Consider the following 15281-nt stretch of genomic DNA (forward strand, 5'->3'; position numbering starts at 1 on the left):
CTGATTCTAAGAAAATACATACAAGAATACTTCAAAAAGTTCGTGGAAAATAGAATTACAAGATAATATGCATCTTTCCATGAGCTTTCTGAAGTACACTTGTATTTAATGTAGTTATATTACCACTACCAGAAAACACCGTGTAAATTCAGAGTAATGGGCAGCTAAATAAAAAATTAAAATGTGTACTTTGAACAACAGAGTCCACCGCATGGAGAGCAGTGCGACCCTATGCCAGACACCACCAGCAGCTTTGCAACTCCACTGTGGACAGGTTTTAGTCCTGTAAACTAGGAACTGCCATGGTAATAGAACCACCTGAACCACATATAGGCTTCTCTTAGCAAAATCATGCTGGAAAGCCATCTTCATGATTTTTAAGATGAAACAAGGGGCCGGTTCGTAGCTCACTTGGGAAAGTGTGGTGCTGATAACACCAAGGCCATGGGTTTGGATCCCTATATAGGGATGGCCGATTAGCTCACTAGGGAGAGCACGGTGCTGACAACACCAAGTCATGGGTTAAGATCCCCTTACCGGTCATCTTTTAAAAAAAAAAAAAAAAAAAAAATGAAACAAGAGTGATCTGAATAAACTATTTTTAGAAAATTTACATACTTGGATTCAAAATTCTCAGCAAATGTCATCGCACTAGAGAACTTCACAGTTGCTAAGATGGCCAAAGTGACAGAGATAGTCATATATTTGCACAAAGATAGTCATATATCCAAAATTTTCCTCAGCTACCAAGTTCATGGGAAAAACTCAGCTACCAAGTTCATGGGAAAAACTTATTCAAAATTTAAACAGTTTTCATTCTTGAAGAACACTTGGATAATCTGGAGGAATATGTTGTTGAAATCTCAGGACGCTTTAAATCTTTACTGAATAGTTGGAAGAGACTATTCTCTATGTAAGACCACACCAAACATTTTAAAGAAATTCACCTACTTAAAACAACATTCCTATCACTTTTAAGAAGTGCTTTTTAAAAACAGTCATCGTTAGCCGCTTGAGAGATTATAAGTACAATTAAACATGGAGTAAACTGGACTCCTGCAGTTCAGAAGTTACAGATGGCACCTGCTTTCAGAGAACTGTGAAATCACATGACTCACTGTGTTGCCACAGCGGGCACCTATGGGTCCTGGCCGGGCAGTGTGGCTGGCACTGGACCTCGGTGTCACAAAGCAATCACTTAAAAGGGATCACAAGAAGGATGTGATCAAGGTGGCAAGCGCCTTGGGTCCTCTGGGCTTCGAGGGAAGAACCCAAATTTTGTTTTTTGGGGGATAGCCTGAGGAGCCAGTGGGACAGGAGTGTCTGGTGAGATAAGGTGGCGAGGTGTGACGACGGGACTTCCACAGGCTGAGATGGTGGGGGGTGCGAGGCACAGCAAAGGCCACATCAAGCAGGCTGGCTCATCTGGAGATGCCAGTGCACGTCTGGGAGGAAGGGAAGATCAGGGGAAGCTCGGCTGGGCCAAGGTGGGGAGGGAGGAATGGCCAGCACCTTCGTCTTGGGGGCGGAGGGACTGTTCACGTTTTGGAGCAAGCAGTGGTGTCACTGCCCATCAGAGGGTTCCACGAGGCTGCAGCATGGGAGTGGGCAAGGATGGGAAGGACGGGGGCCCCTCAGGGCTTTTCTCACTTTGTGGACAAAAGGCAGAGTGGCTGGGGAAAAGGGAGAAGGGGACACAGTGATGGCCTGGACACAGGGGAGAGATGCTGGTGGCCAGAAACTTTGACCTGCTATGCAGAGGGCCACACGACACAGGGGGTGTGCTGAGTCTCAGGGAAGATGGAGACTCTGCCTGAGGTTAGGGGGGCAGCCAAGGTTGGAGACCCAGAGCTGCGAGTCAGTCTTATTGACAGCACATTTCAACCACGGAGTAAATGAGGGGACTGAAGACAACTCCAGCCCTTGCCCTGGGCTTGGCTGTTACCTTCGTAGCCAGAGTGCACTCTCTCTGCCAGCAGAAGGCAGCAAAGCTGACTCGCAGCACCTTGCTGGTCCTGCACCTTGACCAGGTAGGGCGTCATGCGGAACGGGTGGTAGCGAAGCTCGTTCTCGTGGTTTTTCCCAACACTGTAGAAAAGAGTGACACTATGGAATGATAACATAGGAACGGTCCTTTATTTGCTAGTTAGCTGTCCCGGCTGTCTGTTCCATCTTAGTTAGCAGTTCTTTTATCTGTTGTACCAGATGCCCAGGGAGCCAAGCCAGGCCACTATGTCAACTACTCATGTGGAGACCCGGGCCACATCAGTGTCAGCAGGTGCCTCTGCCCAGCCTGAGGAGCTGGGCCTGCCATCCCACCTTTCAGTCCTCTCCCTCAGATCCCGTCACACTTAAGGGTAAATCGAAGAGTCAATACCCTGACCCTGACCATGAGAGGTCCTCCCAGCCCTTCCGTAGAGTGGTTTGATTTTGATGGGGGCCAAGCAGAAGGAAAAGGGACGCTGCTCTCCCATGGGGTCCTAGGCCCTGACTGTTGAGGGCACTAGCTTCTGGCCTGGGGCCACTCCTGAAACCACAGCTGGACAATCATCATCAGTCATACTGTTTCAGGACAAGAGCTTGTTGGGAAAGCTGTGGGCCTTTCCCTTAAAAAGCATACACGCCGACCAGAGCCTGCACGCGCTTCCAGGGTGCTCGAGGGCCCTAGGGTTTGCGCCCTCCCGAGTCACAGACAGCACGTGCAGGTTCCTCTGGCTAATGTTTCCCATGAGGAGCAGGTTAAATCCCATTATTGTTGGCCACAGTCTCTTAGCACCTTGTGCATATTTAAACTGAAACTTATTAAATGTGTTCTCCTATAGACTTTTCAGGAACAGGCATGCTGGGTCCTTGCCAGCAGAGCCTCCACCCCTGCAGAACGGGAGCAGGCAGGGCTCAGGCCCCTTCCAGCCTTGAGCAGAGCAAGGAGTGGTGGGGAGCACACCTAAACCCTAAATTCCTAACAGGTTTATACCGTTTTCTAATTTAGGAAAATGGGGAACTGGGCTTACCTGACCCGGCAAAAGAAAGACTTCTCCTCCATGCATTCTTGAGTAAAAGAATCTAAAAGAAAAAGCCCAGTGTCATCCCTCAATTAAACAACTACATATAGACAGTGCTCTTTATTTCTTGTTGACTAAAGACAAGCAATAGCATAAAGAGTCAAGGTGTAAAACTGCAAATTTACCCTAGCACAGAGTGAAACCTCTAGACTAAAAATCCATTATTACGTTTCTGATAAAAAATAAATATATTTCATGAGTGTGGCGCATACTGAATTACGCAGTGCTAAAATTTTACAGTCTGGTGTTTTTTCTGAAATGCTTCATAATGCTGCTGCAAATACAACAACTAATTAACAATTTAACTCTGGAAGACACGTTGACTGATGCACAGAATACTTACACAGAAAGCCCTCAATGTTTCAAACTACATATTTTTGGGATATTCAATTATAATAGAAACAACTCAGGGCGCTACAAAGCTTACATCAATACTTTGGTAAAATATTAACTTACTTTAAAATTTAAAATGACTAGTAAAAATGTGAGATCAATTGGGCAACCTCATTAGAAATAAGGGAATGGATGTTTCCATAATAGTTTAAAGGAATTCTAAATAAAGAAATCTTAGACATTGATCTTTCATATAATTTCCTCTACTCAAAAGAAATGAGGGAAAGTAGACAATTACTTGTTATGGAAAATGATGCAAAACTATTGGCTTGGAAAGACCTCTGAGAATTCACCTTCGTTTTTATACTCAGACAAAATAGTTGGCACCATCCCGGGATGGCACTATCCCGGGAGATAGAGCCAGCCTGCCCAGGCTGTAGGTCACATGAGGAGCCATTTCCCTTCCACGTGGTGGCCCACCCCTGACCCAGTCATCCTAACTCATACTGCAAACTTTAATGATCTGACCAAACAGTCCTCGGGTTGGAATTTTGGCAGAAAGGAGGCAGCACTATGTCTGAAACCAAAAGAGAGTGCCTCCTCTTTTTGAGACAACCCCAAATCAACCTGCATGTCATCCCAGGCTACCTGCAGTCAGAGGTGCCGCTGCTGAGCAGCTGGCAGGGTGGTGTGAGGGGGTGTCCTTCCCTGGCCCCCACTGACGACTGGAGGGGAGCAGGAGGAGGTGGAGAGTTGGCAGGTGGTGGAGGGGCTCAGTCTGTGTGAGCCCCCACATCCAGGCTGCTGGGGGGAGGGCCAAGGAGCCTCTGATGTTAGGAGAGATTGCTGGCCTGCCTGCCAAGGACAGTGCTGGGTGATGTGGCCAGGGCTGGTGCACAGTCAAGATTCTGAGAGAGGCCATGTGTCTTGGGTGACCCCGGCCCTACCTGCTGCCTTTTCATCTCTCCTGGCTCCTCGGGAGCTTCTGCTCTCCAGGTCTACTCCAGCGTGGGGCAGTCAGTGATCCAGGCAGGCGCTAAGTGATCATCAGGCACAGGCAGACAGATGCCACAGGATGCACACTTCAAAAGGGGATCTGCCAGCTGCCCTGGTCACTGAACACGTGGCGCAGCAGGGAAGGCCTGAGGTGGTTGGGCCCTTGCCCCTCTCTGGTGTACCTTCTTTTTTTTTTTAAAAGATGACCAGTAAGGGGATCTCAACCCTTGACTTGGTGGTGTCAGCACCACACTCTCCCAACTGAGCTAACCGGCCATCCCTATATAGGGATCCGAACCCATGGCCTTGGTGTTATCAGTACCACACTCTCCCAAGTGAGCCACGGGCCGGCCCTCTGGTGTACCTTCTGCTGGGACCCCGTTTGGTCCACCAGTCCCCTTCTGTGCTCCTCCTCATGTGCAAGGCCTGTGTTGGTTGTGGTGAGAATGCTGAAACCCTTTCAGACACCCAGTCTTCCCATCAAGTTGAAGAGGTAGCACACAGACATGCAAAGTTAACTGCAAGAGCCCTGCGGCTAGCAGAGCAGGAGGGGGCTGGCAAGTGAGGGCGCTCAGGCACGGTCAGGACAGAAGCGGGACCAGAGTCAGCTCTGAAGTACACCTTGACTTAGGCGGGAAGGGCAGGAGATGGGGTAAAAAAGGGGGCTCAAGGAGCAGGAGTGAGCAGCCAGCAAGTGCCAAGGCCCTAAGGCAGGCACGCCCACAGCCAGTTCCAGGGTCTACGGGGCAGGGAGGGGCCAGGCCGGGCCTGGATCGTAGGCAGTTCAGATGGGAAGCTGCTGCCCTCTGTGCAGATGGACATGAGGCTTCTGTGCCTGTGAAGTCTCATGGTTCATACTCACCAAGCTGCCTCTAGCCAAGATGAGGGGCCCTCGGGAAGTCACCCTGGCACATGCCACCCCTGTTCATTACAGCTGCCGGGACCATAGGGGACCCTGCCCACAGGAAGTGGGGAGCATGAGCGAGGTCTTTGGGAAGCACCCCAGTCCTCCTAGCAGTCCACACAGCCATGTCAAGATTCCAACTTTTCAGAACAAGTTTATCACTAAAATGCCTAACATTTCTTAATACCTTCTTAAATATTTTTCCCTCTCAGAAATTTATGAAAAGACTTTGTTTTTTTTTCTCTAAATTTATTCTGAAGAGACAAATGAGTGTTTATCTTCCCCCTTGGACAGGGTGGGTGGCTGGAGGCCCTCAGGTGGAATCTGGCTGGTCTCCTGGGCAGAAGCAGGGGCCGGCCCCTTGTCCCCGCAGAGGAGGACGGGGCGCAGCACCAGGAGCTCACCTGCTTGGCCGCACACGCCCCATGAGGGGAGCTTGCAAGGCGTGGTGGAGCTTTGGAACACGCAGACATCATGGGGCGCCAGGAGCTCCACAAACTTGCTGTCACTGAAGGTGTCTCTTTCATAGTGGAACACAGATGCCACTTGCTTAGAGATGTACAGGATTTTCCCAGTGACCAGGGACACCACTGCAGCAAACATATCCTAGAAAGGAAGAACATGACTCTGGTGATAATGGTTAGATGGGACTGGACAGTGGAACAGACTTGGGGTAGGCGGTGTGGAGGGAGAGGCCACCGGGAGGGCCGGATGGGGTCTCTGGGCCCCCGCCTCAACCCTGACCAGAGGAACTATACTTTCTCTGTCACATATGTTGGGATCCAACCTGATATTATTTGAAACAACACATCAGGGCCCTACTGCCAGAAGCAGCGCCAGGTGTCCTGACTCCCTGGCAGATGCCATTTACCCCGTTGTCTTGGACACGAGCTTGAGCATCTAGGCTGGGGTGAGGTTGGAGGGGAGCCATGAATTCCCCTCTGCTTACCTGGCCTGTCACACCAACCTCTGCCAGCCTTTCTCTCCCCTAGGGCTCTTGGGGCTGCCTGGGGGCTAAGCTGGAGGAAGGAGATGGGAAGGAATAGGGAGGCCATTCCCAGGCCAGCTTCACCAGGATTCCAGCACATGCTCTGTCTGTTCTCACCGACTGGGGACTCATGGTGGGGGTGGCCCATTTCCCCTCCCCCAGGACCTCCAAGGCAGTCCCACCTTTATGGGGGCCCTAAAAATGCATGGGCTTTGGAGTCTCAAGTCCCAGCCCCATGACCATGAAGTCCTGGACGAATGAACCAGCTGTTGCCAAGTCTGTCTCCTCACCCTGAGGATGGCTGGGCTTGCTCTCACACCTGCCAGCTATGGGACGGAGTTGGCCAGGGAAAAGAAGGATCGTCTCACAACAAAGAGGCCGAGTCTGGAACATGGCTGCTACTTCCAGAATCACTGACTTCATATTCTTTTTTTTTTTTTTTTTAAACGTATGAAGTCATTCTCTGAAACCCCAAATGCTCCTGCTATAAAGCCACTGGCACACAGACTCAGCAAGCTTGCCTGAATGAAGAACTCGTGCATTTAGAAAGAAACATCTGGGGCTGGCCGGTTAGCTGGCTGGGGCAGGGAGTTAGAGTGTCGTGCTGATAACACCAAGGTCCAGGGTTCGATCCCTGTATCGGTCAGCCACAAAAAAGGAAAAGCAGAGCCAGCAAGTTAGCTCAGTTGGTTAGAGCGCCACCTTGCAACACCCAGGTCAAGGGTTCAGTTCCCCATGCTGGCCAGCCACCAACAAAAGAAACCTCCTGGGGAAGACACTCACTGCATTCTTCATTATATACTCAGAGGTGGCGCCCGCAATCTCCTCCACAGTGTAGGAGGGCACGTCTGTGCTGCACGGGTGGCTCTCACTGGACATGAGCAGCTGGTAATACTCTTCATTAGCTGCAGGAGAAATGATGCTTACGGTCAGCAACAAAACTGTCACCAAGTCTAACAAGTAAGCGGCCCTACTTTTCTCAAATGAAAAAGTAGAATATAGATAGATATTATCTTCCTGGCACCCAGAGAGAACACACAGAAATATGAAGGAAAAACAATCTAACAAACAGAAATGTGGATTTTTTTCCCCCTGAAACATTAGAAGGCCCTTGATTACATAATTGTTTAAAATGATAACAACATTATTTTAAATAACATGGCCACTGGGTTCTACCCAACCCCCACTCTCTCCAGAAGGGTCTTTTATCATGACACAACATCCATGTTCCCACATCATCCTGGGCTCATCTAGTTGGGCTTTGGGGTGACCCAGACTGCCTCTGGGTGTTGCCACTTGCAGGCCACTGGGGCCCCTACTGCAGAGGGAGAAAACAAGCCAGCTCAAGGCTGCCACCTGCCCTCAGGGCCCAGGAGACCTTGGATGGGTGGAACCAGGACTGCAAGCTGGAGTTTGACCCGATATCCCCCAGGCATGCGATTCCTGCTCGTGGCGGAGAGACCTTCACACCCATGGCTGAGTCTTATCTGCTTTAGATTTCTCCACCTTTGGAAACTTCAAACTGATAGATTTCTGAGTCTGAGCTCAAATCAACATACAGACTGCTGGAAAGCATAGGAAACGTATTGATTTGGCAGAACTTTCAAGTTCTGAAGTTACTGCAGACGCCAAAAACAAAACGTTCTAAACTGACATAGTCACCTGAGAGCAGAGCAGCCCAACTAGTCAGAATAAATGCCCCCCTCCAGCTCAGAAAGGGAGCCTTGCACAGGCATGTAGTCCCAGAGCCGTGGCCCTCCACAGTGAGCTGTCCATCCAGGGCACCAGATCCCATGTGGCACCTGCAGGCCTGGCCAGCACCAGCGGTGCTGTTTTGACTGTATTAACCCTCACAAAATGCACAACGGACTTGGGGAGGAGCCTGCAGAGACATTTTGGGCTGAAGAGGACACTCAAAAGCACAAGCACAGGCTAGCACGTGGCAGACTGACTATGCCATACCTGGCTCAAGTGACCCCAGAGACAAGCACTGATGACCTGCTCACTGCCCGTGTAAAGTTTCCCAAACATTTAAAAAATATGAAGACTATTTGAACTACAGGTTTATACCCACAATTATGTGACAAAGCTTGCCCTAACTCCATGTGTACCTTGAGATAGCAACCGACGATGACAGGATAAAGCCACTACTTTACTTCACCCTAGCCGTCCAGATGTTTCCATTTTTACACATTCTTAGTGGGCAGGACCCACCAGTACATTGGCACACATGTGACGCGTGAACAGGGACACACACTGCCGTGGGGCGGTGCTCACACAGAGCAGCCTGCTCTACGGGACACCCTTCCCCAGCTGGGTGAGACGCTGATGGTCTCTGCCAGATCGTCACAACGGACCAACACAGCTAAGGGACTCCTTACAGTCCAGGACACACCTAGGCACGCAGTGCTATAAGGTCAGGAATGCAGATACGGATACCTCCTCCAAGATCTCTGCTGTTTTCTCGGAAACACTGAAGGAAACTGAAAGCCCTTGAAGCTCACATCCCTAATCCCAACCACAGACTAAAGGCAAGGCTTCTCGGACCTTTCCGACCAACATCTACAACTAAGCCATCCTAAGATGACCGCAGCACAAGATCTCGGCCTGAAGTCCACAGACAGGCTTTTGGCAGCTGGGACCGGGGTCCACAGGACAGCACCAGGCCTCTTCCGCGACAGTGCCTCTCCGACTGCTCTGGAGACAGAGGCATCTGCAGTTACCTGAGACAGGAGATGGGGGACCTGCCTGGTGGAAGGCCCAATTGCAGGTACAATTGAAGGAGGACTAAACTCTTATGGGGAGATATTTAAGAGGTTGGTAGTTTACTGAACAGTAAAGCACCTCTCCCTGACGATGTATTTTCTGAACCTGCAGTGTTTGAGCATAGGTTCCTGCACTGCATCTTTGAAGAGCTCTGCACATGTATTTTCCCATAAAGGCCTTAGTCTTATTTATCACTGACCAGTTCTAAAAGCTCTTTTGTATTCTGCCATCTATCAATAAAACCCAAACATCCACACAAATGGAATCAGGATCTGCATTTTGGAGACCCTGCTGCTGTGCATGTGGGATGGAAGGTGGTGCCTGCCTGCCTCCGTCCTTCCTGGCTGAAATGATCACTGTGATGGAAATTTACCAATCTTTAGATAAACAAGAAACGGCCTGTCCGAGGTCCTGAATCGACAAGCTCTAAAGGAACCATCCTTTAAGGACAAGATCTGGCAACACCCTCCCTCCGTCTTGCGTCTCTCCACGTTACACTTCAGCGGTGGGGATGCTCTGCTTCGTTTCCAAACGGAGCTGCTTGCGGTGTCGGGCCCCTGCAGCAGGTCGTGAGAGTGTGTGATGATCCTCCTGAGCTCAGGGTCATCGTCCCAAACACCAATGCTCCTTGCCAGAGCCTGGAAGATGACGGACCCTCCTGAACATGACCTGACCCCAACCCAGAGCACAACAGTTTTATTCTAAATAGATTGCTTTTCTTTGATTTTATTCTCTTTCTTTTTAAAAAAAAATTTTTAAAAATTTTTTATTAATTTTTTATCTTTTCTAAATAGATTTCTTTTATCTGCTGGTTTCCTACCTGTTTTCTCCCCCTCTTAAAGCCAAGTGCGACAGAAAACCTCCAATAAATTGAGGTTTCTAACCAACTGCAGCCTCATCAGACTTCTTATCATTTCCTCCCGCTATTTCAAGAACGAACTTTAGAAAGTCAGCACACTGCAGGCTGGAGTTTGGTTACTTCTTCCTTCTGCAGGTTTGTATGGATGTGCGAGGCGGACGTACCTCTCACTTGCTTCACGCTCCTCAGCGCGTACTTCAGGGTCGCCAGAGTGCTGGCCTTCCCCTTGGCCTTCTTATCAGCAGGGAGGTGGACCTTCAGCTCCTTCAGCGTTTTTATCAGTTCTTTGTGCGTGTCTGCTTTGGCAGACTGCTCACTACTGTAGAATTCAAGAAAGAGGCAACCAAAGGTTAGCTTCTGAAGGGAGCTCCCTGTGGGGCTCTGCAGGAGGTTTAGCAACACACTTGGCCTCACCCACTATGGGTCAGTAGTACCCTCGCCAGTTACAACAACCAAAAGTGCTGCAGACATTGTCAAATGTCTCTTGCCAGGAGACAAACTGCCCTACTTAAGAATCTCTGCTCTGGGCCGAGCCCGTGGCGCATTCGGGAGAGTGCGGTGCTGGGAGCGCGGCAACACTCCCGCTGTGGGTTCAGATCCTATATAGGAATGGCCGGTGCCGGTGCACTCACTGGCTGAGTACCGGTCAAGAAAAAGACAAAAAAAAAAAAAAAAAAAAAGAATCTCTGCTCTAACTCAAGTGATTGCTGGAGAAGTCCCTCCAACTGGGTTCTTTTCTCCCGAGGGTTAGAGCTGGGCCTCACCCAGGAAGGGTGACTGGTTGACCCATGGTCTGGCGGAGTAGACTGTGTCACTAAGCTGTGCTCTCCTTCCCTGTCCCAGAGAGAAAAGGACTGAATGATGGGATTACACAGCACAGTAAAGTGGCTTCCTGGGACATCAACATGAACCATGAGTGCAGAGGAGGGGAAAGGGGATTTTTGAGAAGGGTCTTCAAACATCAGGACACAGATACGGAAGGAAGCTGGGAGAGTTGGACACCTGGTGGTAGAGGCGGACCTATTCAAGCAGAGGGTGCAGAAAGAAAGACAGAAACCAGGTCTCTGAGCTGATGGCAAAATGTCCACATGCCCACAATAGGAGCTGGACTTTGCTCCAGAAGTGATATGAACACGTGTGGATATAAGGATAAATTTGCTACAAATACCTAAGAAGGGGGAGGAATGTTCCAGATGAACATGCCCAAGACTCAGGCAAGGTTTGCTTAGAGTAGAGCTGGGAGGAGCTATGGGTGCCAGAGAAACAGCTGGGGGGCTCTGAATAGTCTGCAGGGACACAGTCAGTGTCCAAAGGCTGGGGCACGGCCAGGTTCACAGCGACACAACCGTGCAGACTAATGGATGCTGGCAGAGCTTGAAAAAAGTCACTTTGTTCCCAGAAAACTAATCTCCAGTGGCAAGCCTTCTGAAGATTCTAAGTGAGGGAGCTCTAAGTGGCCCTACCTGCAGCCACTCGTAGATGGGTTGTGCTCTGACTTGGCCATCATCAGGCTAAAGGCACTTGGACTGTAAGGAAAAGGAATAAAAGCACAACTCAGATGGCTGCGTGCTCCCTCCACTTCTCCCAGCCCACCCAACCAGTGACAACACACTGCATAACACCCCAGTAAGACAATTAAAAAAACATACGAGGTTAAGGTGAAACTGGAACATAAAACCTTCAGATGTCAGAAAAACTAAGTACTGGGAGATGGGAGTGTAAGACAAAAGCAGCAAGTTCATTTTCTAGAAACCGGCTCTTGCTGGTGTGAGCTGCTGCTGGCTGGGTTACCCTCGTGCTCACTAAGCATCCATCTGCTGCACTCGGATATGCAAAACCAGTGGAGGCACCACTATAAGGAAGGACAGACCCTAGTAAATTTTAGTTATTCTGAGTGAAGATCTTTAAAAATCTTGGAAAACTTGGTAGTCATGATTTAAAGAATTTGAAAGCAATCAAATTACAATGGAAATGAGACACAGAAAAAACAGTCTGCCGGGTGACAGTCCGCCCAAAGGCTGTACCTACCTCTGGTGGGCACTTGGCGGCTCCACCAGCATCGCCAGCTCCTTCCCATTGTCATCACAGTCACTGCCCTGTGAGTCCCGCCCCGTGGAGCAGTTTTCATTGGTTTCATTTCCGCTTGAGCCACTGCTCATGTCCACATCTTCCTGGAGTGGGGCCCGACTGGGATTGGACTCCATGGGCTCCTTGGTGGGGCTCCTGGGGCTTGGAGGGAATTCTGTGTATCCATTCATGTTGGGCTCTGGAATGAAGCTGGCAAACGAGAAGAATGTCATCAAGCATTAAAAAGAGCAGGCACAGGTGACCCCTGGAGCTACCAAGTAGAGTAGCTTAGTGGAATCTTTCTGCTCATTTTACTAAATGCAACTGCCGTGGTCTGCCAATCACACGGTATGACCTCACCATGTCACTCACTGTTCTTATTACTGAGCTCCCGCCTGCCATGAATCAGGAAGATGGATGAATGAGACAGTCCCGGCCCTAGATACAGGGTGCCCACGGCCTCGCCAGGAGGCAGACAAGAGCAGCCACAATCTCTCCCAGCACATGGGGAGCTTTGAGGAATATAGAGTCACACCGAACATGGCTGGACCTGGGAATCTGCATTTTGCAAATCTCCTCAGCTTGTGCGGGAGCAGCTAAGGGCTGGGAGAATGAGGATGGCCAGGTGAAGAGGGCAGAGCACCGGTGCTCCCCAGGCACAGCCCAGCAAGTTTGGAGCCCTCATTGCACCTGGGCACTCCACTGAGGCGTGTGTGAGTGAGAATGGCGTGGAGGGGGGGTCAGTTTGAGGGTGACCCTATGTTCACCCAGAAAATGGTGAGGATCCAATGGAGCCCACTGAGCACCAGACCAATGAAGCTCAGCATGCATTTGGACAGGCCCCCTCTGCTGCGCTAGACAGAAACTGTAACTTTGGTACTTTAGGTGGGTGGAGGGGGGCTGAAATTAGAGACAGACCAGCGATGAGACTTCCACAATAATTCTGGGGTGAGCAGAGACAGTGAGTAAGGGAGGGGTGGGACTGATCAACAGGTCACAAGCCCAAAGATAGGGAGACTGTTAGATGTCACCAGACAAAAAAAGAAGGACCCAGGACAGTGTTTCCAGCAGGGTCCCAGCAGGAAACAGATGCCCACTCAAGCCTGGCAACTAAAGAGTGCTTGAGGAAGCTGGGTACCTGCTGGTCAGGTATACTCAGGCTTAAGGAAACCATCCCGAGGGTGATGGGAAGAGAGGGAAATGCTGTTGTCACCCCTGGCCTGCAGGGGTCAGAGCAAGGAGCAAGGGAGCAACCCAGACAACCTGTGGCCTCCCTCTCCTCCCGACCTCCAATGTGCCAAAGCCAACGGAAAGCCAGAGAGTGAGGGACACACTGGCACTGGCTTGGTGGCGGGGTGGCAATGGTGCCTTCTCTGAAGGGCATCCCCACAGCTTCCATGTGTTCAGGGAAGCAGACCAGAGGCCAGCAGACAGCAGCTGAGAGGGGCCTGGCAAGGGCTCTGGTTTGAGGGGACGACTACCTACATTACGCTAAGCACGCGTGACACAGCGTTCAGTATATTCCCAAGATCACTGCATATACTGCATACAGAATACCATCCTATGGATGAGCCAACAGGGGTAGCCCAAGGCCACACAGTAGCAGGTGACAGTGCTGGGGTTCCAGACTGGCCTACCTCTGATCATTGAACCTCATCGTGTACCAGATCACTCATGCAGGGCCTCCTGCCACCTGCCCTGTGCCCAGCTTCTGTGTGCTGACTCTGGCCCAATGTGACATCCCCGCTTCTGCGTGGCATCTGCTTGGCCCTTCCCAGGGCAGAATAAGGGGAGAGAAGTTTCTGGATTCCAGACCCCAAATCTCTGTGAAAAATCTTGTCTTACAGTGTCCACTGGCTCTGGGAAAGCATCTCCTCCCACCCCCTTCCCTCCAGAACCCACATGGAATGACCAAGGACTATAAAATGGCAGCGGAGGGGATCATTTTCAGCAGCGCTGGAAATCCACAAGCTGAAGGCACTTCCTGCTAGTTGGAGCTCAGATGGAAGGAGATCTGAGGATGGTATTAGACTCTGGCTCCTCCTGAGAAAGCAAGTCAGTGTTGCAGACCACTGCCACCCCCTGCCACAGAGGAATGTGGCTAGAGCCAAGGGTGCAGCAGGACAGAAGGCAGCTCTACCACTGTGAAGACGCCTCTCAGGGAAGGTGCAGAGCAAGGGTGGACACAAGGATAGAAAACCTGTGGGAAGCTGAGGTTCTCCCAAACACGCTTCCCCCTCTGAACACCCCAAGGTCCCCTCCCCGACAGAACAACACTGAGAAAGGGGCCAAAAGCTGGGCCGGCCCGTGTCTCACTTGGGAGAGTGTGGTGCTGATAACACTAAAGCCACGGGTTCGGATCCCTACGTAGAGATGGTCAGTTAGCTCACTTGAGAGAGCCTGGTTCTGACAACACCAAGACAGGGGTGAAGATCCCCTTACAGGTCATCTTTAAAAAAAAAAAAAAAGAAAGAAAGAAAAAGAAAGGGACCAAAAGCCACCTAGGGCAATACTGTGAGGGCCAGCAAGCAGGGAACGATTCCCAGAGCTGGCCCCAGGCAACTGGACCGTGAGCTCCAACACAATCCTTCACTGTCACCTCTCTAAGTCTGGCCACTACAGGCAGACTCCAGGCAATCCAGGCGAGAGAGACAGGACCCATGGAGAACCCAGCCACATTACTGTTTGGAGAACAGCAGGGCTGAGTAGACATTGTCTTGTGCACAAATCAATAATCAGAAAAACCCAACATGGGGCTTTCAAAAAGATGCACAGCAAAGACAAATTAACACACCTCTCAAAGCACAGAGGAAACAAGCAAATTTAGGACAGCATCTAGTGGCCCAAATTCAAGAAAAGATGGATTCAATGGAACAAGTAATAAAGGATGAGATACAGCCAGACTGAGATGGAAATGCCACGTTAGGACAGGAAATTAGAAAGGACAAAACTCAGAGTCAATAACAACAGAAATGGCTTCAGTGATGGGTGGAGACGCACGAGAAACTTTTAAAATGCAAAGGGAAAGGACCAGTAATGCACATGAGGAGAGGGAGGGATGGGGGACAGCCAAGTTTTCACCTGTGGATAACAGCTCCTCCCGAAAAGAACACCAGAGGATGAAAGAAACCACTTGAGCTCAAGACAGATCTGAATCTTCCAATTAAAGGGCAAAATTATGTGAAAAGTCCAATGCCTAACTACATCCCAGTAAAAAACTGTATTTTCAAGAATGAAGAAAATCCTACCAGCATCCAAACAGTAAAAACAAACAGGTTACCTCCAAATGACAAAATCTCATACTGG

The 15281-nt window shown here is 50.1% G+C and overlaps 1 protein-coding gene across 5 annotated transcripts in view; it reads right to left on the bottom strand.

Moving 5' to 3' along the window:
• The window catches only part of PER2 (period circadian regulator 2), a 45351-nt gene that overhangs the window by 20242 nt on the left and 9828 nt on the right, over window positions 1-15281 (bottom strand). For 4 of the 5 annotated variants that reach the window (XM_063091602.1, XM_063091586.1, XM_063091567.1 and 1 more), the window contains exons 2-8: window positions 11937-12185; window positions 11372-11434; window positions 10073-10227; window positions 7067-7188; window positions 5700-5901; window positions 3012-3063; window positions 1946-2088 (exon numbers count right to left, since the gene is read on the bottom strand). In XM_063091602.1, the coding sequence (XP_062947672.1) occupies window positions 1946-2088; window positions 3012-3063; window positions 5700-5901; window positions 7067-7188; window positions 10073-10227; window positions 11372-11434; window positions 11937-12166 (967 nt within the window). In that variant the 5' untranslated portion in view covers window positions 12167-12185. The remainder of the gene's footprint in view (window positions 1-1945; window positions 2089-3011; window positions 3064-5699; window positions 5902-7066; window positions 7189-10072; window positions 10228-11371; window positions 11435-11936; window positions 12186-15281) is intronic. The other variant, XM_063091595.1, reaches the window with a different exon arrangement.

The sequence above is a fragment of the Cynocephalus volans genome, chromosome 1 (assembly GCF_027409185.1).
Source record: "Cynocephalus volans isolate mCynVol1 chromosome 1, mCynVol1.pri, whole genome shotgun sequence".
Lineage (NCBI taxonomy): Eukaryota > Metazoa > Chordata > Mammalia > Dermoptera > Cynocephalidae > Cynocephalus > Cynocephalus volans.